The sequence below is a fragment of the Lynx canadensis genome, chromosome C1, assembly GCF_007474595.2.
Source record: "Lynx canadensis isolate LIC74 chromosome C1, mLynCan4.pri.v2, whole genome shotgun sequence".
Lineage (NCBI taxonomy): Eukaryota > Metazoa > Chordata > Mammalia > Carnivora > Felidae > Lynx > Lynx canadensis.
This window is the reverse complement of record NC_044310.1, coordinates 117,812,798-117,837,119: the sequence shown is the minus strand read 5'-3', so window position 1 is coordinate 117,837,119 and position 24,322 is coordinate 117,812,798. Positions and strand designations below refer to the sequence as shown.

General features: G+C 35.9%; 1 protein-coding gene across 2 annotated transcripts in view; it reads left to right on the top strand.

Annotated features, from left to right (window-relative positions):
* Positions 1-24,322, top strand: part of PTPN4 (protein tyrosine phosphatase non-receptor type 4) — a 226,346-nt gene that overhangs the window by 72,288 nt on the left and 129,736 nt on the right. For both annotated transcript variants that reach the window (XM_030324799.1, XM_030324797.1), the window contains exon 3: positions 21,038-21,145. In XM_030324799.1, the coding sequence (XP_030180659.1) occupies positions 21,038-21,145 (108 nt within the window). The remainder of the gene's footprint in view (positions 1-21,037; positions 21,146-24,322) is intronic.

Below are 24,322 nucleotides of genomic sequence, written 5' to 3'. Positions count from 1 at the left end.
TTCTTGTTGATCTACACCTGAAGTCGAATATAAATCTTTTCTTAGTAATGTCATACTAGATCAAGTTTTTCTTTGGTAGTATATAGTGTCTTTCCTACTTACATACTTGCTTCAGTAAAGTGACACATGACTCACCTCTCAGCTTCTCATCTGTAGAAATTCCCCTGCTTGGTACCCTGTGAATATGCTTTTATTTTTTATTGTTGTGAATAATATTTAAGATACGTTTCTACAGAATCCTTTTTCTTTCATATATCCAAATTAATATTTTATTGGATAATTTTACTGTAGTATGGCTTCTCAGTTGTAGCTTTGTATTAGTATCTGTTGGATAATACTTATCTTGCATATTAGTTCTGTGTTACTTCCTTAGAGCTTTCACATATGTTTTTGGTTCTTTTTGTCAATAACAATGTGGTATGACAATTACCTCTTTTTCATAGATAGAGAAATCAAACCCAGGGAGTTTGTGCCTTGCTCATAGTTACAGGCCAAGTAAGTGATAGATTGAGATAAAAATCCTGGCCCTTTGACTCCTCAGACTGATGTTTTTATCTGCCACACCATCTGCTATCAGTTGACTGGTCTTCTGTTTCTTCTCTATATCTCCTTCTGATCAGTGACACAAATTAAAAGTTGTGGTTATGAAAGATTGGAGATAAGTAGTCCATGGTGCTGTTTGTGTTACGTTTTTGTATGCATAAGAATTTAATGGTGGACTCTTAAGGAAAGCTTATTAGAAGTTCGGATTGCTGTCTGCACACCTCAGTTTTGTAGGTCTTTTTGGGGGCTTAGGAATCTGTATTTAAAAAGTACGCAAGATGATTTGGATCCATGTAGTCTCTGTCATAAAAACACAGTTGGGAGGGATGGAGACTGCCTTGGCCTCATTAACATTCTATAATTAGTTGTTATTTATAGAGCACATTTTCCGTTGTGTTCATTGCATATACTGAATGGGACATAGTCAAAATTCATGTCCCAGATGTATTATACTTACTATTCTCCTCCCTCGTGGAGTAGGCTTTCTGTTTAGTATTTTTCTAAAGTTCAGTGAGAAACGAATCTATAGTCTTATAAGAATTGTCTTTAGGAAGTGGTTTTGAGCCCATAGCTAGAACTGTAAATGTTCCTCTGTAGTGATGATTCTCAAAGGGGACTAATTTTATACCTACTCCCCCTCCCCCAGGGATGGGGATGTCAAAACATTCTGGTTGTCACAGTTGGGTGGGAGCTACTAGCATCTGCTGGGTGGAAACAAGGATGCAGCTAAACATCCTATAATGCACAGGACAGTCCCCCTCTCCATGAAGTCTCTAATATAAAATGTCATCAGTGCCAAAGTTGGTTGAGAAACTGTGTTCTAAAGTTAGTGTTCAATGAAGATTTTTTATGAATAAATTCATTTTTTAAAAGAATGTTTAGTTACAGTTTTCCACTAGTTAGGTGTTTATACTTTTGAAAGTTAAGAGTCAAGAGATTTTGTTTTGTCCCTAAGCATACCCCCATACACAAACATTTCTTCTTGAGTTGATTGTTTGCATTGTGCATTTGCATATTAATAACACTGGATAAATAGGAATGACAAAATTAAGACAGAGCACTGTACAGATCTGTGGTCTCCCTGTGGAAAAATCTATTTTCAGCTTTAAATGAAAGCAGAGTAGAAAAGTAGAATGTTACAGGGGCTAAGTTTGAAGTGGGGAGGTTTATATGTAAAGAGTAAAACTTGACAATTTTTGTGTATCAGCAAGTGATACATTAGAGTTCCCACTGGGCCATTTACTTGCTAATTTTCCTCGGTAAAACAAAATTTTCTCAGTCTGAATGAATAAGAACTGATATTTCAGGGTTTTGGTAGTGCAGTGGGGAAGAAGTAACTTTTCAGTTGAAGTATAACATACATACAGTAAAAATCAAATCTTAAATGTAAGATTGATAAGAATTACAAACTAAAGTCTGTGAAATAACCATTAGATCAAGATACAGAATATTAGCAGTACTTTAGAAGCATTCCTTGTACTTCCTTCTTGTTATTTATCACTCCTTGCCTGAAGTAGTCACCATTCTGATATCTATCACCATAGATTAGTATTGTTTGTTTTTAATGTGAAATTCTTATTTTTGTAAGTCACCATGTCAGCAGTTTTATATATGGTTCGACCTAAATATTTCTTTTTCCTCCCCACTTCTGTGTCATATTCCATTTGTGGCAGCCAGTCCCCAAAGATGGCCTCCCACTGGACCATACCTCTTAGTATTCACACCATTGCAGAGTTCCTCACCCCTGAGTGTTGCCTGGCCTATGTGATTTGTTTCTGTCCATGGCAATAAAGAGACTCTTTGTGACTGCCAGTAATGTGAAGGCGTCCCCCTTCTAGTTGGGTCTCGTAGAACTCTGGTACTCTTGGAACAGTCTCAGAATCCAGGTATCCTGCTGTGAGAAGCCTATACCATATGGAGAGGCCATAGATGTAGGCTCTCTGGTTAACAGTCCCAGCTGATACTCCAGCCAGCAGTCAGCATCAGTTGCCAGTCGCGTGAGTGAGCCGTCATGTACATCTTGGTACTGTCAAACTTCAGATGAATTTAATAGTTGCCATCTAACTGCAACCACAAGTAAGAACCACAGAGTGGGCCCATCAACCCACGGAAGCATGAAAGATATTAATACTTTTTATTTATTTTTAAGTTCTTAAAAAAATGTATTTAAGTAATCTCTACACCCAATGTGGGGCTCAAATTCATGACCCCGAGATTAAGAGTCGCATGCTCTTCTGAGTCAGCCAGGTGCCCCTGATACTTCTTAAAAAACATCTTGGTGTGTTTACCATAAAGCAATAGATAGTGAGACATCATTGCATAAGTACACTAAAATTTATCCAGTCCATTGTTTGTGGACCCTTGGTTTGTTTACATTGTGGGGCCACTATGAATACTACAGCTTTAAACAATTCATATATGTAAATTGGTGGAAAAATATGTATACATATATATACATATATACTTCTTTTGGGCAAATATCTCAGAGTGGAAAGCTTAGGTCAGATATTATGAAACAGTTTTTCATAGTGGTTATATTTGCATATACATTTCCACCAGCAGCTTATGAGAGTTGACATGTGCTCTCTCTCTACATCCTCACCAACACTTGGTATTTTTCAATTTCAGCCGTTTTGATGCTTATGTTGTAGTATTGTGGTTTTACTTTCTACTAATGAATTTTTTCAACATTTAAAAAATAACACCAATCTCTTCCAGTGAATAAAAAGAGAAGTAATAATTAACTACTCATTTTACAAAACCAGCATAACCTTCATATTTATAGCTAGTCAGATCATTATTATATAAAGAAATACTGTAGGGGCACCTGGGTGGCTGTCAGTTAAGCATCTGACTTCGGCTCAGGTCATGATCTCAGTTTGTGAGTTTGAGCCCCGCTTGGGCTCTGTGCTGACAGCTCAGAACCTGGAGCCTGCTTCAGATTCCATATATCCCCCTCTCTCTGCCCCTCCCCCACTCACACTGTGTCTCTCTTAAAAATAAAGTAAACGTTAAAAAAAATTAAGAAATATTGTAGAACAAAATGAACAAGATCTGAAAAATTTTCAAACAAATTATTAACAAATTAAATTTATATTGGCACATACATACAGTACTCATAAAATGTGTTTATACCAAGTTAGGTTAATTTCAAGAATGTGAGCTGTGAAGGAGAAATTCCATGTGATCAGTTCCCCAACATGTTTTAAAAAAAACAAAAACTTAGTGCACTAGAAATAGAAAAGAATTTCTATAAACTGCCGAAGGGTATTTACAGATACCTAACGCATATATCATATCTAGAAATGAAATACTAGAATTTTTCCCCTAACACTGGAAACAAGGATGTCCACTGTCCATCACTTCATTGTGCCTTTGTTGTTTTTGTTTCCTTTTCTCTTATAATTATTGATCGTTTATGTTTCCAGTATTTATCTCACTCTTTTTGTGGTTTATCAGTAGTTCATTTTTGCTAAAATCTCCTGTGGGGAAAGATTTGTCAGGTTCTTCTTGTAGGAACTGTCAACTTTATAGTATATATGCTTTATCAGCTTCATTGACATATAATTCACATTTAAAGCGTACAGTTCATCCTTTGTAATTGTACATTTCAGTGGTTTTAGGTATATTGCTGTATTTTAAAATAATATATATATATATAACATAAAATTTACTACCATTTTAAGTGTCCAGTTCAATTGCACTAATGACATTCACATTGTTTTGCAGCCATTAATACTGTTTCCAAAACTTTTTCATCACTCCAAACAGAAACTCCTGAACCATCAAGCAATTACTCCCCATTTTTCCCTGACCCCAAAACCTATGAATTTGCCTATTCTAGATATCTAAGTGGAATCGTACAATATATGTTCTTTTACGTAGGCTTGTTTCATTTAGCATAATGTTTCAAGATTCCATGTAGAATGTATCAGAACTTCATTCCTTTCTTATTCCTGAAAAATATTCCATTATACAGGTATACTGCATTTTGTATGTTCATTCATCTGTTGATGGACCTTGGGTTGTTTTTACCTTTCACCTCTTGTGAATAATGTTGCAGTGAACATTAGCTTGCGAATATCCAAATCCCTGTTTTCAGTTCCCTGGGGTATATACCCAGGAGTGCATTTGCTAGATCATATGATACTTTTGTTTAGCTTTTAAGGAACTGCAAAATTGTTTTCCATAACAGCTGCACCATTTCACATTCTGACCAGCAATGTACAAGGGTTCTAGTTTCTCCATAAATTTGCCCACAATTGTTATTTTCCACTTAAAAAGAAAATTATAGCCATCTTTGTAGGTGTGAAGTGGTATTTTTTTATTGTGGCTTACACTTTGTATTTTTGGAACTCTTTTTGGTGCATAAAAGTTAAGAAATGGCATATTGTTTTGGCAAATTGCACCATTTATCATTATGCACCATAATGACTTTTTTAATACTTAGTAATGTGATTTTATTTTTATTTTTTATATTTTTTACATTTATTTATTTATTTATTTATTTATTTATTTATTTATTTACGTTTATTCATTTTGAGAGAGAGAGAGCATAAGCAGGTGGTGGTTGTGGGGAGGGGAGGACAGAGAGAAGGAGAGGCAGAATCCCAAGCAGGCTTCAGGCTCTGAGCTGTTAGCCCAGAGCCCAGTGCAAGGCTCGAACTCAGCGACTGCAAGATCATGACCCGAGCCAAAGTCAGACGCCTAACTGACTGAGCCACTCAGGTGCCCCTAACCTTTTATTTTTTTTAATTTATGTATTTATTTTGAAAGAGAGTGAGTGAGACAGACAGACAGCATTAGTGGGGAAGGGGCAGAGAAGAGGGAGAAAAAAAGAATACCAAGGAGGCTCCACACCGTCAGCACAGAGCGCAACGCAAGGCTTGAACTCGTGAACTGGGAGATCATGACCTGAACTGAAATCAAGAGTCAGATGCTTAACCCAGGTGAGCCACCTAGGTGCCCTTTACCCTTTATTGGTTGTATGATTTGCAGTTATCTTCTTCCATTCAGTAGGTTACCCTTTCATTTTGTTGATGGTTTCCTTTGCTGTACAAAAGCTTTTTAGTTTGATGTAATCCCCTTTGTTTATTTTAGCTTTTGTTGCCCTTGCCTGAAGAGACCGTTCCAGAAAATATTGCCAAGGCCCATGTCAGAGAGCTTACTGCCTATGTTTTCTTCTGTGTTTTATGGTTTCAGGTCTTACATTCAGCTGTTTATTTCATTTTGAGTTTATTTTTGGCACAAGGTATTGGTTCAGTTTCATTTTTTTTTTCATATAACTGTCTAGTTTTCCCAGAACCATTTATTGAAGATTAATTGATCATACATGCTTGAGATTATTTCTAGGCTCTCTATACTGTTAATCTCTGTGTCTATTTTTGTGTTTTTTAGTGTAGTTTGAAATCAGGGAGCATGATACTTTCAGTTTTGTTCTTGCTCAAGATTACTTTTGTTATTTGGAGTCTTTGGTGGTTCCATTACAAATTTTAAGATTATTTGTTCCAGTTCTGTGAAAAATGTCATTGGTATTTTTGATGGGGATGGCATTGTTTCTGTAGATTTCATTGAGTATTATGGATATTTTAACAATATTAATTCTTGGAGCCCTTGAGAATTATATATCATTTCATTTACTTATCTTCAATTTCTTTCATCATTGTCTTATCGTTTTCAGAGTATAGGTGTTTGGTCTTCTTGGTTAAATTTATTCCTAGGTGTTTTATTTATTTATTTTTTATGGTAAACGTGATTGTTTTCTTAATTTCCCTTCCTTTTAAAAAAAAACTTTTTAAATGTTTATTCATTTTTAAAAAATGTTTTTTAATGTTTGTTTATTTTTGAGAGAGAGACAGAATATGAGCGGGGGAGGGGCAGTGAGAGATGGAGACACAGAATCCGAAGCAGGCTCCAGGCTCTGAGCTGTCAGCACAGAGCCTGACACGGGGCTTGAACCCACAAACCGTGAGATCATGACCTGAGCTGAAGTCGGACGCTCAACCGACTAAGCCACCCAGGTGCCCCTGTTTATTCATTTTTGAGAGACAGAGAGCACTTGTACGAGCGAGTCGGGGAGGGGCAGTGGGACAGAGGAAAATGCAGAATCTGAAGCAGGCTCCAGGCTCTGATCTGTCAGTACAGAGCCTGAAGCAGGACTCGAACCCACAAACCACAAGATTATGACCTGAGCCAAAGTCAGATGCTTTAACTGACTGAGCCACCCAGGAGCCCTTCTTAATTTCTCTGATAGCTTATTATTAGTTTATAGAGACACAACCAATTTCCATATGTTATTGTTGTATTCTACAACTTTATTGAATTTATTAGTTCTGATAGTTTTGTGGTAGAGTCTTTAGGGTGTTCTGTATATAGAATTAAGTTTTCTACAAGTAATGGCAATATTACTTCTTCCTTTCTAATTCGGATACCTTTTATTTCTTTTTCTTGCCTAATTGCTGTGGCTTGGAGTTCCAGTACTGTATTGAATAAAAATGGTGAGAGTAGTTATTCTTATCCTGATCTTAGAGGAAAATCTGTGAGCTTTTCAACATTGAGTCTGATGTTAGCTGTGGATCTTACACATGTAGCCTTTGTTACGTTGAGGTATGTTTCTTCTGTACCCACCTAATGTTGAGACTTTTTATCATAAATGGATGTTGAGTTTTGTCAAGTGCTTTTTCTGCATATACTGAGATGCCCATATGATTTTCATCCTTTGATGTTGTGGTGTATCACTTTGATTGAAATACAGATGTTGAACTATCCTTGCATCCCTGTAATAAAGCCTGCTTGGTCCTGGTGTATGATCTTTTTAATATATTGTTGAATTTACTTTGCTGTTAGTTGGTGAGGATTTTTGCATCTATGTTCATCAGCAATATGGGCAGAATGTCTGGTTTTAGTTTTGCTGGCCCTGTAAAATGATTTTGGAAGCAGTCCTTCCTCTTCAGTTTTTTCAAATAATTTGAGAAGAATAGGTACTAACTGTAAATGTTGGGTAGAATTCACCTGTGAAGCCATCTGATCCTGGGCCTTAGGTTTTTAGGAGTTTGAAAATTGCAGATTTAATTCATTAGTTGTAATTAGGCTATTCAGATTAAAAAAAAATTTTTTTTAAGATTTTACTTTTTAGGTTATCTCCACAAACACTGTGAGACTTGAACTCACAACCCCTAGATCAAGAGTTGCTTGCTCTACCTACTGACCTAGCTAGGCATTCCAGTCTATTCAGACTTTTTGTTTCTTTGTGATTCAGTTTTATAAGTCATGAGTTTCTAGGAATTTAACTATTTCTTCTAGGTTTTACAGTTTGTAGGCATATACTTGATTGTAGTAGTCTGTTATCATCCTTTATATTTCTATAGGGTCAGTTGTAACTTCATTATTTCTGATTTTATTTGTGCCCTCTTTTTTTTTTCCCTTGATGGGTCTAGTTAATGATTTATTGATTTTCTTTTCAAAGAACCTGCTATTAGTTTCATTGATCTTTTCTCTTGTTTTTAAAAGTCTCAGTTTCATTTATTTCTGATCTGGTCTTTACTATTTCCTTTCTTCTGCTAATTTTAGGCTTTGCCCTTCTTTTTCTGGTTTGTTTAGGTGTAAAATTAAGTTGTATATCTGGGATTTTTCTCATTTCTTTAGGTAGGCCTGCATCACCATGAACTTCCCTCTTAGAACTGCTTTTGTTGCATCCCATAGATTTTGGAAAGTTGTGTTTCCATTTTCATTTCTCTGAAGGTATTTTTTAAATTTCTTTTTTGATTTCTTTGTTGACCCATTGTGTGTTTAGTAGCATGTTGTTTAGTCTACCCATGTTTGTATTTTTTTCCTGTTTCCTTCTTGTAATTGATTTCTAGTCTTCTACTGTTGTGGTTAGAAAAGATCCTGGGTATAATTTTAGTCTTCTTGTATTTATTGAGACTTGTTTTGTGGGCCAACATATGAGTTATCCTAGAGAATGTCCCATGTGCACTTGAAAAGAAGGTGTATTCTGCAGCCTTTGGATGAAATGTTCTGTATATATCTATTGAGTTAATCTGGTCTAATGTGTTGTTTAAGGTCAGTCTTTTCTTTATGATTTTCTAATTGAGCAGTCTTTTGATGTAAGTGGGATATTAAAGTTACCTACTCTTATTATGTTGTTGTCAATTTTTCCCTGTCTGTTAGTATTTGCTTTATATATTTAGGTGCTCCTTTGTTGGGTGAGTAAATATTTACAAATATTATCTTTTCTTTTTGAATTGACTCCCTTTATAGTTCTCTAATGCTCTTCTTTGTGTTTTGTTACTGCAGAATTTGTTTATGTGGTTTTACTTCATTTTTTCCCCATTTGAATGAGGAGGTATTTGTATGCTTTTTCTCCTTTATTCTGTGAATACTAAATTAATAATTCTATCTATAGCTTTTGTAATATTAAATCCTCCACAAAATCTTCGAATCATTTTTTGTCGTGATGCCAAAATTCAGTTTGCTAGTATTTTATTTGAGATTTTTGCATTTCTATTCATTAATGTGATTCCCTTTCATATGTTCTTTTACTGTTATTATTGCCTTTTAAAGTAGAATCATCAGAGTAAGTAACATTCTCTGCTTTTCTATTCATTGGAAAAGTTTAGGTAGATGGAGATTTTGTATTCTTTGAAGGTTAGAACTTCACAGATTTGGTAATGCTATTTGTGCCTTTTATGTGTGAAATTTTAAACAGCTTACTGATTTTCTTTCATTGTTTTAGATCCATATGCTCTATATGTGGTTCTTGTTAATTTTTTTTTTAATTCTTAATTCAGTTTTGTCAGAGGCTTGTGTGTTAACATTTTTTAACCCATCTATAAGTAATTTGGGGTGTTATTTATTTTGAGAGAGATCAACTATGACTGGAGGAGGGGCAGGAGTGAGAGAGGAGAGAATCCCAAGCAGACTCTGGAGCTTAGTGCAGAGCCTGACGTGGGGCTCTAATCTCACAACCATGAATGAGAACCTGACCTGAGCCAAAGGTAAGAGTTGGACACTTAACTGACTGAGCCACCCAGGTGCCCCTATATTTTTAATACTTTTAATCATTAAGTTTATGGTCTTTATGGCTCTATTATTTGAAGTTTTTAAAAGAATGTAATTAGCTTTCATAACTTTTGTCTTGATTCCACCAGTGTTTTATAATTTTGAATTGTGACCTTGTCTTCAGATAAGCATTATCCCTGAGAATTGTTTGTAGTCTGGGTTAAGGATGCATTCCTTGAGGGATGTTTTGTTTTTACCCAGAACTAATATTTGATCATAATTATTCACCATTGGGGTTCTTTAAGCAATAGACAGTATAAACTCAAACATTAGACCCTTGTGAGGGCAGCCTTGTGGTTGTGAATAATTTTCAGGGGAGACTTTTCCACTTCATCTGGATCCCAGGTAGGGGCAGAAAAACTAATTTCGTTTTATCCTGGGCTGGTGGGAGGATTTTGTCCCCCACTAATCTGCCTTTCGTTAATAATGTTACCATCTGAGAGCGCCTGGGTGTCTCAGTTGGTTAAGTGTCTGACTCTTGATTTCAGCTCAGGTCCTGATCTCACAGTTCATGGGATTGAGCCTTGTGTTGGGCTCCATACTGACAGTGCAGAGCCTGCTTGGGATTGTCTCTCTCTCTGTCTCCTCTGCTCTTCTCCTCCCCACTTGTACGCACACACTCTCTCTCAAAATAAATAAATAAACTTAAAAAAAAATAATGTCACCATCTGAGTTGGGAGTTTCAGTGAAAAAGTTTTAGTCCTGTATCTCACCTTATTTGAGCCCATCTCCTACTCAAATTGTCTCACTTGTATGTGATGAACTTAGACTGCTTATTCCTTAAGAAGCCTTTCCATGGCAGTCCTAGCACAGTTCTTAAGTTTTATATTTCCCTCTTTTTCCTTGCTGTAGGCTTCTTTTCAACCCAGCAATACAATTAAAAGAATGTTTATTGCATTTTTACCAGCATCTCTAGGGATTTTGTGGCAGAGAGTTCTTAGATTTTCTACTCTGCCATATTGCTGGAAAGGAAAGTGGGTATTATTATATGGGTTATACAAAGCAATTGTGTGTACCGAGCTTAAAAAATATTCCTTTCAGCTGAGGAGACTAAGTATAAGTAGTCTTCCATTGTTGATAATGGCAAAATTATTCTATGAAACAAAGTATTTTATGGTGGCTGTAAGCATGGACTCTTGAGCCAGATAATCTGGGGTAGAATGTAAGTTCCACTACTTACTACCTGTGTGATCTTTGCAAATCTGTGTTTATTTTCTCTGCCTCAGTTTCTTCATCTTTAAAGAGTCTTTTTTAGGATTGAAGTGATTTCTGTACCCACCATGGGGGCTCAAACTCACAACCCGGAGATCAACAGTTGCCCACTCTTCAACTGAGCCAGCCAGGCACTCCTAAAGAGTCTTAACAGGACCTACCTCAGAGGGTTCTCACGATAATGAAGTGAATTATTACATGTTCATTTACAAGTGTCAGACATAGCAAGTAGTCAGTAAGCTTTGGCTATCACTGTTGTTATCAGTCATTACTAACTTTGCTAGCCATAACTCTGTTTGGATTATTTTTCTCTATGCAGAACCTTTCTCTTGACTTCCGTATAGAAAAAAATGTAGTTTTTTTAAACTATAGAAGGTGTAGTTTATATTTGGAGTACCATAATATTTGTTTCCCCTTCTCCTGTTTTATAAATTAGTTCCAGGCAGAAAAAAGAAGCTATTGTCACTCCTTTAAGCCACTACTAAATTTTACATTGTCCACCAATAAGTTACCTCCTTTTCTTTTCAAAACCCATGTGTTTATGTTATCTCTTAAAGTTTATGTTTTCTGTTAAGAACCTTTCCTCACTTTAGACTCCTAATGAAAATCTATTCCTGTTGTGTATGTTCCATCCAGGGATATAATCAAAGTCCATACTCTAAGAGGGATCTGAAGGATTTCAGTCACTGTTAAGACACATTATATGCCTTTGGCCTAAACATTATGAAAGTAACTCTTTCCTCCAGCCCTTTAGTATTTCTAACCTGCATTAACTGTCACATAATTGCCTTTTTTCTAATGTGTAAACATTTCTTTTTTCCATGTTCAGGAAAGCATCCTTAGAAACGAGGGACCTCAGAGATCATCTACTCCAGTTGTTTTCAGTCGTTTTAAAGTATGAAATACTTTTGGGTTTTTTTCTGCCACAAAGATACACATACACACATGTATATGTGTGGGTGGGTAGATGTAGTAGACCAGTTACATTTCCTATGGTTGAAGCAGGAAGCCCAAATCTGGCCTTTGCCACCTCAAAACACACATGAACTAGTCTATCCCCATAGGTTTTGAGTTGATGAAACTGGCTTAGTTAGAACAAAATTCACCCAAGACTACATACTAACTAGCCAAGTAAGGACTTGGCTTGACTGTTGTTTCCGTTTTACTGTACTACCCTACAGAGTATTTTTCTCTGCCATAGGTTTTATAGTGCTGCTGCTTGGTATTTCTTATAAACTTGTCTAACACATCTGTCCTTGTGCTTGGCCTGCCAACAGGAATCTCAGTTTTGCCTGGCAGTTGTTATCAACTTAAATTTCTAGTAATAAACCTAGATAAGTTCTGTTAGGAACAGTTTCTTTTTTTGCCTTTTTTTTAGTTCTTTTTTTCTTAATGTTTATTTATTTTTGAGAGAGAGACAGAGAGACAGAGAGAGAGCATGAGCAGGGGAGGGACAAAGAGAGGAGACACAGGAGAGAATCTGAAGCAGGCTCCAGGCTCTGAGCTGTCAGCACAGAGCCCAACAAGGGGTTCAAACTCAGCAACTGTGAGATCATGACCTGAGCCAAAGTCAGAGGCTCAACCGACTGAACCACCCAGGAACCTCAGGAACAGTTTCTTCATCTTTAAAGGAACTGTTTCCAGTTAGTATCTATGCAGGATGCACTGTCCCTTGTGCTTTAGAGATTTCCTCAGATGTCTTGTTTAGCTGGTCCTCTTATGAAGTAAACATACAAACAAACAAACAAAAAACAAAAAAAAGAAAAACCTCTGAAGGACCAGGAATGCCTGCTAAGTGACATATATAAAAGCCATGTAAACTTTAAATTATTTTCTGAAGGCCATTCTATCATTTATGTAGTCACTTAACCAAATATGTTTGTATTGCCTTCTTTGGCAGTCACTGTTCTGCCTGCTGGGGATTTTGGTACCTGTCAAGGTTCTCCATCAGCTGTTTCTTTACTCTTTCTTCTGACCCTGGGCAATCCCATCTGCTTCATGGCTTCAGTATTTTTTACTTTCTGTGATTGAGACCAGTCTCTGCTCTATGAGTGAGGGCTGGGTGGAGGCTTCCAGCTTCTTGGCCACACCATCCTGTGTTTTAAAATCTGAAACACAGTTGAGATGCCTGAGAATGCTGGCAGCCTGCCCCTTCTGTATAGATTCTGTATGCCTTGACTACTATCTAAGGGTAGAGGGATTTTTCTCTTCTTGGCCATCCTGGAGTAGAGCTTGCTTACCATCAGCCTAGGAGGAAGAGAGAGAAAGTAGATCATGGCTCAAGTGCCACAGACTGACCATTCTTAGCAAGACTTAGTATAGTTTTTTGAATAAATGCTGTTTCATTTGTTCTATGTTCTTACCACAATTCCCGGAGGCTTTAAATTGTTGGGGTTGTGTTTTTGCTTGTTTTCCTTAGCAGTAGTTGTTTTTCTGGGAAGTAGGCCAAGGGAATTGCTTTCAGGACATCATTACCTGATTGATTTTCAGCATTGAACCACACTTGCGTCTCCGGAAGACCTCACTTGTTCATCGTGTATAATCCTTTTGAGGGTTGCTTAATTCCATTTACTAATATTTCTTTGAGGAATTTTGCATTTATGTTCATGAGAAATATTTGTAGTTTTCTTTTTTTGTACTTTGGCTTTGATATCTGGGTATACTAGTTTCATAGAGTGAGTTGATTTTCTGGAGGTAGGTTGAGTAGACTTGTTCTTAAGTCTTATTTAAATATTTCTTAGAATTAATTCTCCAGTGAAATCATTAGGCCCAGGAGATTTCAATTTAGGGGAGGTGTTTTTTTTTGTTGTTGCTTGTTTTTTTTTAAGTACAGTTTCATTTGTAGAGTTATTCAAAGTATTTCATACTAGGTAAATATTAGTAGAGTTTTATTTTTTGAGGAAATCATTTATTTCACCCAAATTGTGAAATGTCTGTGTATAGATATGTTTCTTCTATTTACTTACCTTGTAGATGTTTTTGGAGTGTGCAGTGACATCCTTACTTTTAATTCTGTAATTGGTAATTTGTGTGTTCTCTCTCTTTTTCTTTATACTCTTGGTAGAAGTTTTTCAATTTTCTTGATCTTTTCAAAGAACCAGATTTCCATTGATTTCTGGTCTTACCTGTATTTTACTCCTTTCCTTCTATTTATTTTGCTTTTTCTAGTTTTTGTTAAGAGTTCAGGCTATTGACTGGAGACCTTTCCTTTTTTTCTAAAGTAAACTTTTAGGTCATAAATCCTCTTTTCAGCACAGCTTTAGCTATATTCTGTAGTCAACTTTTAATATATTGGATTTTCTTTTTTCCAGTTTATTGTATTTTTTTAATTTTACTGAGCCCTCTTTATCCTGTGGAGTATTTAAAAATGAGTTATTTTCCAAGTGTTTAGTTTCTAATTTTTAACTTTGTTACTGTTTTCTGCTCTAGTTTTATTATGGTTATAGAGCACTGATTTTAGTTTTCAATTTGGTAAGGTTTATTTAATGACCTAGGATATGGCTTGTCTTATGAATATTCCATAGACAGTCAAAAAGAATGAGTATTCTGGTGTTGAATAGAGTGTCCCATGTAGATGTTGTTAGTTGATGTCTTGTTGAATTCTATATTCTTGCTAATTTTCTATTAATAATTCTAGCAATTGATAAATTGACACTGGCAGTTATATTTGTGCTTTTTCTATTTTCTGATTTTCTTCCGTTCTATTTTTGTTTCATTTGTGTTCCAGCTGTGTTTTTTTGTGCATAAACATTTTGTAATGTTCTTTTCTTTCCCCTAGTAAAATTTTTTGCTTTCAAGTATAGTTTTTAAAATTAATGTTTGCATGATACATCTTTTTCAATCCCTTTGTTTGCAATTTACATATATCATTATATTTGAAGTAAATTTGTTGTAGATAATAGATCATGGTTTTTCCCCCTACTCTGCCTTTTTATTCATCTATTTAGACCATGTACTTTCATGTAATTATTTGTGTGTTAGAGCTTAGGTTTGCCATTTTATTACTTGGCTTCTGTTTATTATGCTTTTCATTTTTTTTCTTGCCTTTCTAATAGGTTATGTAAACCTTTTTTAGAATTTCGTTTTTAGTGTTTTTGAAAGTATCTTTTTGCATGGCTGTTTTTGATGATTGCTCTTGGTATTACATTTTTTACATATCAATTATGGTAGTATAGTTGAGATTTGAACAATATGAGTTTGAACTGCATGGGTCTATTTATATGCAGATTTTTTTCCCGATAAATATGGTATAGTACCATAAATGTTATTTTCTTTTTCTTATGATTTTCTTTTTCTTTTTTTAAATTTTATTTTTAGAGGGAGAGAAAGAGTGAAAGCAGGGGAGAGGGGCAGAAGGAGAGAGAGTGAGAAAGAGAGTCTTGAGCAAGCCCCATGCTCAGTGCAGAGCCTGACGTGGGGCTCAATCCCATGACCCTGGGATCATGACCTGAGCCAAAATCAAGAGTCAGCTGCTCAGGTGCCGACCTTATGATTTTCTTAATAACTTAATATTTTCTTTTCTCTAGCTTATTATAAGAATACAGTATATAACACACATGACACACAAAATAGACGTTAATTGACTTTTTTTGTTATCAGTAAGTAAGGCTTCCAGTCACCAGTTAAGATTTGGGGAGTTGAGAGTTATATGCAGATTTTCACCTGTGGGGCAGGAATGGAGATTGGCACCCCTAATCCCCGTTGTTCAAGAGTCAACTGTATATTGGCAACAATATTTTACTACCTTGAATGAAGTATAGAAACTACCTGCCTTTAGGGGCCTTTACTTTTCCCCCTTTCAATTGTGTTAATTTTTTTCTCTATGTACATTGGGCAGCATGTCAGATAAAGTTACAATGTTTTCTTTTAGCCATCAAATATAATATAATCCTAAAGAGAAGCATAGGTTTTTATATTTTTCCCAGTTTCTTCCACTCTGTTGTTCTTTTTTCTTTTCCATTTTTCCATATTTCTTCCTGTTACTGTTTCCTTTCTGGTTGGAGAACTTCTTTTAGGTATTCCCTTAGTGATGAACTATTGGTGATAAATTCTCTTAAATTTTCCTTTTTCTGAGAATGTTATTTATCTTTCATTCCTATACAATATTTTCTTTTACTAAAGAATTTTGTGTTGATAGCTGTTTTCTTTTAGCACGTGGAAAATATTATGTACAACTTCCTTATGGCCTTGTGGTTGCAGATGAGAAATCTATCTTAATTTCAATTGTCACTTTGTATAGGTAAATATTGCTTTCAAGATTTTTTTCCTTTATCTTTTGTTTTCAGTAGTTTGATTATGATGTGTCTCAGGGTGTATTTGTTTGGAACCATTTTCCTTGGGATTCACTTGGATTCTTGAGTCTGTGTTTTCACTTCTTGCCAAATTTGTGAAAATTTTAGCTAGCATTTCCTCAAATATTTTATTATCCCAAAACTATCTTCTCTTTTAGGGACTCCAGGGACAAGACTGTTATATTTTTTTCCATTGTCTCACATGCCTCTGAAGGGCTGGTCATTTTCTTTCTTACAGTTTATTTTCTTTTTGTAATTTCTATTCATCTGTCTTGAAATTCACTGATTCTTTTCTTTATCATCTTCATTCTCCTACTGAGCACATCAAGTCTTTATATTTTTAAGTTACAGAATTTCCATTGGTTCTTGTATATCTTCTGTTTCTTTGCAAAAATATTCTAATTAAATTTTTTTGAGTTTATTTATTTATTTTGAGAGAGAGGGAGAGAGAGAATCTCAGGCAGGCTCTGTGCTGTCATGCAGAGCCAAACGAGGGGCTCGATCTCACAAACCATGAGATCATGACCTGAGCTGAGATCAAAAGTTGGATGCTTAACTGACTGAGCCACTTAGGTGCCCCTTTCTTTTCGTTTTCTTTTTCTTTCTTTGTTTTTGACAGCATTCATAATGGCTCATTGAAATGTTTGTAAGGTGACTACTTCAAAATACTTGTCAGGTAATTCCAACATCTGAGTCATGTCATTGTTGGCATCTGTTGATTGCTTTTTCTCATTCTCGTTGAGATTTCCCTAGTTCTTTGTATGATGAGTGATTTTAGGTAGTATTCTAGACATTTTGGGGAATATTTTGTGAGACTCTAGATTGTATTCGATCTTCTTTATTGCAAGGAGTCACCTTGGTAGTATACAGGTCCTGGCCTGCTTTTGTGGGTTGTTCTAATGATAATTTAGTTTCTAGAAACTTTGTGTAATTACCTTATTCTGCTTTGTGTGTATCTTATCCAGAGACCTAATTGAAAGCCATGCATGTATTCCACACTGTAGCTGAATTTTAAAACCTTTTGCTCTTTTAATTTTGGTCAGTTTTATATGCAGCTTATCATGGGTATCTGTTATTTCACGATTTAACTGTTCTTTTTCCTAGTTACCTCCTCCTGCTTTCTGTTTGATAGGTGCCACCTGCTATAGCTGGATGGTGTGTTAGTGGAAATCTAGGCTTCCCTCTCACCTTCTGCTGTCACCGTAACAGTGGGGGAAGCTAAACACTGCCTGTTACCATAAGGCTGAAATGGAAGTTCAGTAACACACTCAGCTTCTGCTGTTACCACTACTAAGGGGTAACTGTGTTTTGGAACTTGGCTTTTGGTTGGCAGAGGTAGAACAGGCTTCCCACTGGCTCCCTGCTAGTACCAGGAGGCACATGGAACTCTAGTTCCCTACTTGATTTCCACGGCACTACTGGAGATGGGCTCTGTTTTTTTCCCATTGGGTTTGGCAGGAGTAGAGTTGGCATTGTCAGTAAGGTTTCTGTGCTGCTAGAAACCCTTCTTTTCCTGGTCATTTGGCTAGAGCAAGCAGGTTTTCTTGGCCTGTTTTCATCAGCGACTATTGGCATTTCTGGATTGTAGGATTCTTCAGAACTAAGTCTATATAGTATATGGGAGATGAAAACAAAACTGATGACTGAGAGTAGAAAATAACCTATACATTTGGAAATAATTCCGTACATCTGTGGTCAACAGTTTTTTGACAAAGTTACCAAGATAGATTCAGTGAGGAAAGAATAGTTTCTTCAACAAATGGTGCTTAGACAACTGGATACCCACATGTAGAAGAAATAAGCTGCACCCCTACCTAGGTATATATATACCTACCATACAGAAAAATAAGCTTCAAAAGACTGAAAAGACTACATGTTAAGAGCTAAAACCATTAATCTTTTAGGAGAAAATATATAGGTAATTCTTCATGACCTTGGACCTGGCAAGTAATTCATAGATAATAATATCAAAAGAAATAATAAATATGGCTTCACCGAAATTTAAAACTTTGTGTATCCAAGTTTATGATCAAGAAAGTGAAAAGACACCTACACATGGGAAAAAATATTTGTATATTATACATCCAGAAAAGCTCTAGCATCCAGAATATAAAAAGAACTTCTAAAACTCAACAGAAAGGTTATCAAGCCAGTTTTTAAAATGGGCAAAGAACTTGATTAGACGTTTCTTCAAAGATGTTCAGATGGCCAATAAGCACATGAAAAAAATGCTCAACATCGTTAGATATTATGGAAATATAGATCAAGACCATATTGAAGTACTACCTCATACTTACTTGGATAGCTTCAATCAAAAGAATAGAAAGTAACAAATGTTGGCAAGGATTTAGAGAAATTGGAACCTTCATGCATTGTTAGTGGGAATGTGAAATGCTACAGCTGCTGTGGAAAGGAGTTTGGTGGTACCTCAAAAAGTTAAACAGAATTTCTTTTAATTTTTTTTTAATGTTTATTTATTTTTGAGATAGAGGCAGACAGATCGCGAGTGGGGGAGGGGCAGAGAGAGAGGGAGACACAGAATCTGAAATAGGCTCCAGGCTCTGAGCTGTCAGCACAGAGCCCGATGCAGGGCTGGAACCCACGAATCGTGAGATCATGACCTGAGCCAAAGTTGGACGCTTAACCAACTGAGCCACCCAGGCGCCCCTCACCTTAGTAGCTTTTTAAAATGACTAATGCTTAGGGCGTTTGGGTGGGTCAGTTGGTTAAGTGTCCGACTCATGGTTTTCAGGCTCAGATCACAGTCTCATGGTTTGTGGCTTCAAGCTTTACACTGGGGATTGACAGTGCAGGGCCTGCTTGGGATTCTCTTCTGTCCTTCTCCCTCTGCGCTCCCCTGCTCGCTCACTCTCTCTCTCTTCCTCTCATAAATAAAACCTAAAAAAAAAAAAAGGTGGGTAATGCTTGATCTCCATCCTGGACCAATTTAATGAGAATGGGAGAGGGGTCGGGGAAGTGAGTTGTATCAGTATAAAAAATATTTATATTATTTAAATAGCAGCCACCATTGTGAGTCACTACTTGAAGCACATACATTCTGCCATTTACGGGTTTTGCAAATAGCTTTTTGACCCAGTCTGGCCAATAAGACACAAAGGATAGCTCTTTGTAAAGTAACCTTACTAAGAAGGTTGTTCTTTTCAACATTGTCATGTATTGGTATGAATTTTGATATTGCTATGACCATCTTGGTAACAGCCTACAAAGACAGTTAATACCAGGAATGCAGATAAGAGAGATGGAAAGAAACCTGGTGATTGATTATATCTTTCATCTGCTTGAATTAGCCAGCTCTGGAGTTTGTTGTACCTCTTTATTTTCTATTATTTGAAAACATACATGTCCTCATTATTTTGGCTCTGAGTTTTGATTCTAATATGTAGCTGGAAGCTTCCAAACTGCTATAGCTAGTGAGAGGAAAAAATAGTGGTAAGGTATACCACTATTTACTAACATGTTTCTTCTAATATTTGTCTTATATAAATAAAACTGTAGTGAACATAGTGGTATGTATAGCTGTTTCGTCATAGTCCGGGATTTAATTATTTGTCACTAAGGTTAGAATGCCAAAAGTAGTCAATATTGTTACTGCTCTTAGTGTTTTCAGATTGCTTTCCCAACACATTGTATCTATCTATAATGTTAGCAGCAATAAGTAGTTTTTATCTCATTCATTGGATTTTTTGGATTGTTGTTTGCTCATGGCATGGCATTATAGTTTTCCACTTTTGATTTCTTTTATTACCAGATGTGTTGATTATTTCTTCATGTTTTTATTTATTGGTTACATCTTTCCCCCAAGTTTTTATTTAAATTCTAGTTAGTTAACAAACAGTGTAATACTCATTTCAGGTGTAGAATTTAGTGATTCATCTCTTACATACAAATTACATTTCTTTTTTTTAGGAAATTACCTAGTCATGCGCTTTGTTCTAAACTTAGTAACTGTGGAACTTAGGGAAGTTATGCTTGCTTTTACTAAAACAGCAGGATAATAAATGATGCCTACATGATAGAATTAATGTGAGGTTAAAAGGAGGTATTTTTCTAAAGTTCTCTGAATACTTGCATAATTAAAATATTATTTATCAGTTTGCTACAAATAATTTTCATCATCGTTGGGGCTTTTTGATGACTTTATTTTACATGCAGAAATACTAAATTTTATTTAGTTAAATGTGTCACTTTCTAGTCCTAATTTAAATGGAAGAATAAAAACAGTAAGACAAGGGGCGCCTGGGTGGCTCAGTCGGTTGAACGTCGGACTTCGGCTCAAAGTCATGATCTCGTGGTTCGTGGGTTTGAGCCCGTGTCAGGCTCTGTGGTGACAGCTCAGAGCCTAGAGCCTGGAGCCTGCTTCGGATTCTGTGTTTCCGTCTCTCTGCCTCTTCTGTACTCATGCTGTGTCTCTCTCTCTCAAAAATAAACAAACATTTAAAAAATTAGAAAAAAGCCAATAGGGCAAATGATAAAGATATATATGTGAGTTAATGTGGCAACAGTATAAAATTATCAAAATCCCATGATACTAGTTTGAAAGCAGAAGCCATTTCAACCAGAGGTTTTCTTTAATGTCATCATATTTTTATATGCTCTTTGAACCTTCTGAACAAAAGTCAAGAGTATTTTTTTTGTTTATTTATTTATTTTTTAGTAATCTCTACACCCAGTGTGGGGCTCAAACTAATGATCAGGGGATCAAGAGTTACATGCTCTTCCAACTGAGCCTGTCAGGGACCCCAAGTCCGACTGTTTTTTAAGTATTATGTAACATGTGAAGTCTTTATTCTCAATCAAGTCATTGGTGTGGGAATAGTTGCCAATTTAATAGAAGAGGATAAAAATTCAGGAGCTCAAAAATGTGAAAGTATATTGCCTATCAGTGTTGATTTCCTTTTCTTTTCTTCTAGAAACATGATCAGGGGCAAGTTTTGTTGGATATAGTCTTCAAGCATCTTGATTTGACTGAGCGCGATTATTTTGGTTTACAGTTGGCTGACGATTCCACAGACAACCCAGTAAGTTTAAGCTGTTCTCTTTTATTTCATTTCAGTTTTTCTCTCTGTTCATAATATAAGGAATTTTTGATTTATAATGTTTACTAATCTGATTAGTGAGTTAAAGTTTTAAGAATTTAATTGGAATGATTAGAGCTAATTCTTCTGCCTTTGTTCCTCATTTTCTTCGTGTTTTAATTAATAAAGTTTTTTCCTGAAGGTTTTCATAATTATAAGTCAGTCTGTAAATCTAGTGCCAGTTTATTTATCTCACACAACTCAACTATAAATCTAATGCATGCTACTTGACTGAGAGAAAATTGGGCATAAAGTTTAAAATATTAATGCAGTATTAAAATATTGAAGTAAGATAAAAATATTTTTGAATGTTAATGTATCTTAGTCTTAATATAAATTAGCCTCCATTAAAGTGAAATTAGTTTTTTGTGGTATTCATGGCAGTCTGTTTCTAACAAATTTCCTTATTTGTTAAATGTAAATTTTCCAAGTAGGAGGATTCAAAGGAGACCCTCCCAAATGAGATAGAGATTAAATTTTAGAGCTCTACAGTTACTTGGGCATTAAGTTACTTAGATTGTTACTAATTCTTTAATAGTTGCAATCATGATTCTTCTTGTTGGAAAAAATCACATTATAGAAATAGAAGGTAGCATGTGATGAATAACAGAAATATTGAATTCTATGAAAAGTTATATGCTTATACAGATAGGGTCTTTTACAAAAGAATAATGATACTCATTTGATTAGTACAGGAGAGTGTTTTGAAAGAGACCTTTTATATCTATAGTTTAGAAAAATTTGGAGGCTGGACAAATGGGTCTCTGGTTCAGTGCTTTAGAATTTGGTTTATAAGGGAATGTTAATAGAATGGCTATAGAAAATACAAATAACTCTTACATGAAAAGTACAGTTTCTCTCCATGTCTTACTCTTGTTCTCTCATAGTCAGAATCCTAGATCTCTGAATGAATGGTTAACAGAAAGGAATATGGGGAAGCAGAGGTAACTGTGAGATGTTAAACATTACTTTTTTTTTTTTTTGAAGTTTATTTAATTTTGAGAGACAGCAGCATAGGGACAGAAAATCCCAAGCAGGCTCTGCGCTGAGCATATAGAGCCTGACACGGGGCTTAAACCGCAAGATCATGACCTGAGCTGAAATCAGGAGTTGGATGCTTAACAAAGTGAGCCACCCAGGTGCCTCCTAAATATTACTTTTTCTTGGCATCATTTACTGGTTTTGTATGAAAACCTATGAGAATGAGGTGGATAAAACAAAGCAAGAGCCAGCTAGTGTCAGTGGAAGGAAGTACTTTTGTAATGAACTGAAATAAAAACAAACTTTCCATATAAGTTGATGCCTTCACCAGAGATTGGAGCTTCTACAAGGGCCTAGTTGAGTAGTATTATTTCTTGATAAATGAATGTGAAAATGGAAGTGAGTAGAAATGTCAGTTATGCAGCCTTTCCCAGAAAGATAAATTGTGAGCCAGGCAACACCAAAGGTGTCTGCCACACCCCACTTTGTGTGACATACAGCTAATAAAAGTTAGTTGTCTGGTTATCTTGCTGACAGTTATCGGTCACACTCTCCTGCTGGAAGCCTGTCTTTAGAATGATTAGAAAAATGATAAGACAACAAAGGAGAAAGAGCAGCTACTCAGAATCATTGTCCCTACCATGAGTATGAAAAATCATCCGCTGTGATAAAGTATTCTAGAAGGACTAATACTGAGATCACATATATTACAAGGGATAAAATTCTGTTACCTAGGGGCACCTTGGTGGCTCAGTCGGTTAAGTGTCTGGCTTTTAATTTCGGCTCAGGTTATGATCTCACGGTTTGTAGGATTGAGTCCCGCATTGGGCTCTGCACTGACATTGTGGAGCCTGGTTCAGATTGTCTCTCTCTGTCCCTCTCCTGCTTTCACACACACACACACACACACACACACACACACACACACACACACACACACACACTCTCTCTCTCTCTTTCTCTTTCTCTCTCTCTCTCTCAAAATGAATAAACTTAAATTCTGATACATAAGTGTGTGTACAGGAGGACATTTTAGCAGGATGAATATGGGGAAGCAGAGGTATTTAGCTGGGTTGATCTTTTTGTAGTCTCCTAATTTTGCTTATTTTGTCTTACTTTTCTATCTTGAGCTTTCCTTTCCAAATAAGATATATTCCCAGGTCCAAGGGTCTATTTGCTAATGATCTAAAATCATTCTTCCCCCAAATTTGGAATTAGAATTTCAAAGACCCAAAAGAAGCCTTAGAAATTATTTTGTATAGGGGTGCCTGGGTGGCTCAGTCAGTTAAGCATCTGACTGATGGTTTTGGGTCAGGGCATGATCTTGTGGTTCGTGAGATTGTGCCCCATGTCAGGTTCTGTGTTGACAGCACACCTGCTTGGGATTCTCTCTTTCTCTCTCTTTCTGCCCCTCCCTCTCCCCTACTCTGTCAGTCTGTCTGTCTGCCTCTCTCTCAAGATAAATAAATAAACTTTAAAAAAAATGAAAAAGAAATTATCTAGCACCCTTATTTTTTCATGAGAAATTATCCTAATCCAAGGAGATAAAGCCTAAGCTATTGCTGGCATTAATGAAAGTAGTCTTGGGTGTCAAAACTCCCTATACAGGTCTTTCCCACAGTACTGCACGTTCAGTATTTAAATACTTAGAAGAATCTGTGAAATGACAAAATGAATCCACGGAAAGGCCTGTGAGGCACAAATGTTGTAAGCAGTGTCCTCTTTCTGATTGTCAATATGAAAATACATCACATCAATACTTTGAGGGTAATTAATGGACTGACAGAAGGCATACCATTCTGAAAAAGAGAAAAGAGGGTAATGTTTGTGAAACATGTACTGTAGACTTGTTTGTAAACCAAATTCTCAATTTTATAAACAAATTGTTAACATTTTTTAAATGAAAAACTGAGGCTTACAAAACTTGTTTAATGACATAGATAATTAACTCACTGATAATGGTTTTGAACTTGCATTTAGACTCCAAATCATAGTGTACTCTACCTACCACAAAACATTTCTTCTCAAGAGATGATGATATATAGATGCACAGGATTTAGAAAAATGAACATGTTGAGAAGAGGATGTATCCATGCAATAAAATTGCCAACAGCAATCAAAAGGAATTTGGTTATGTTC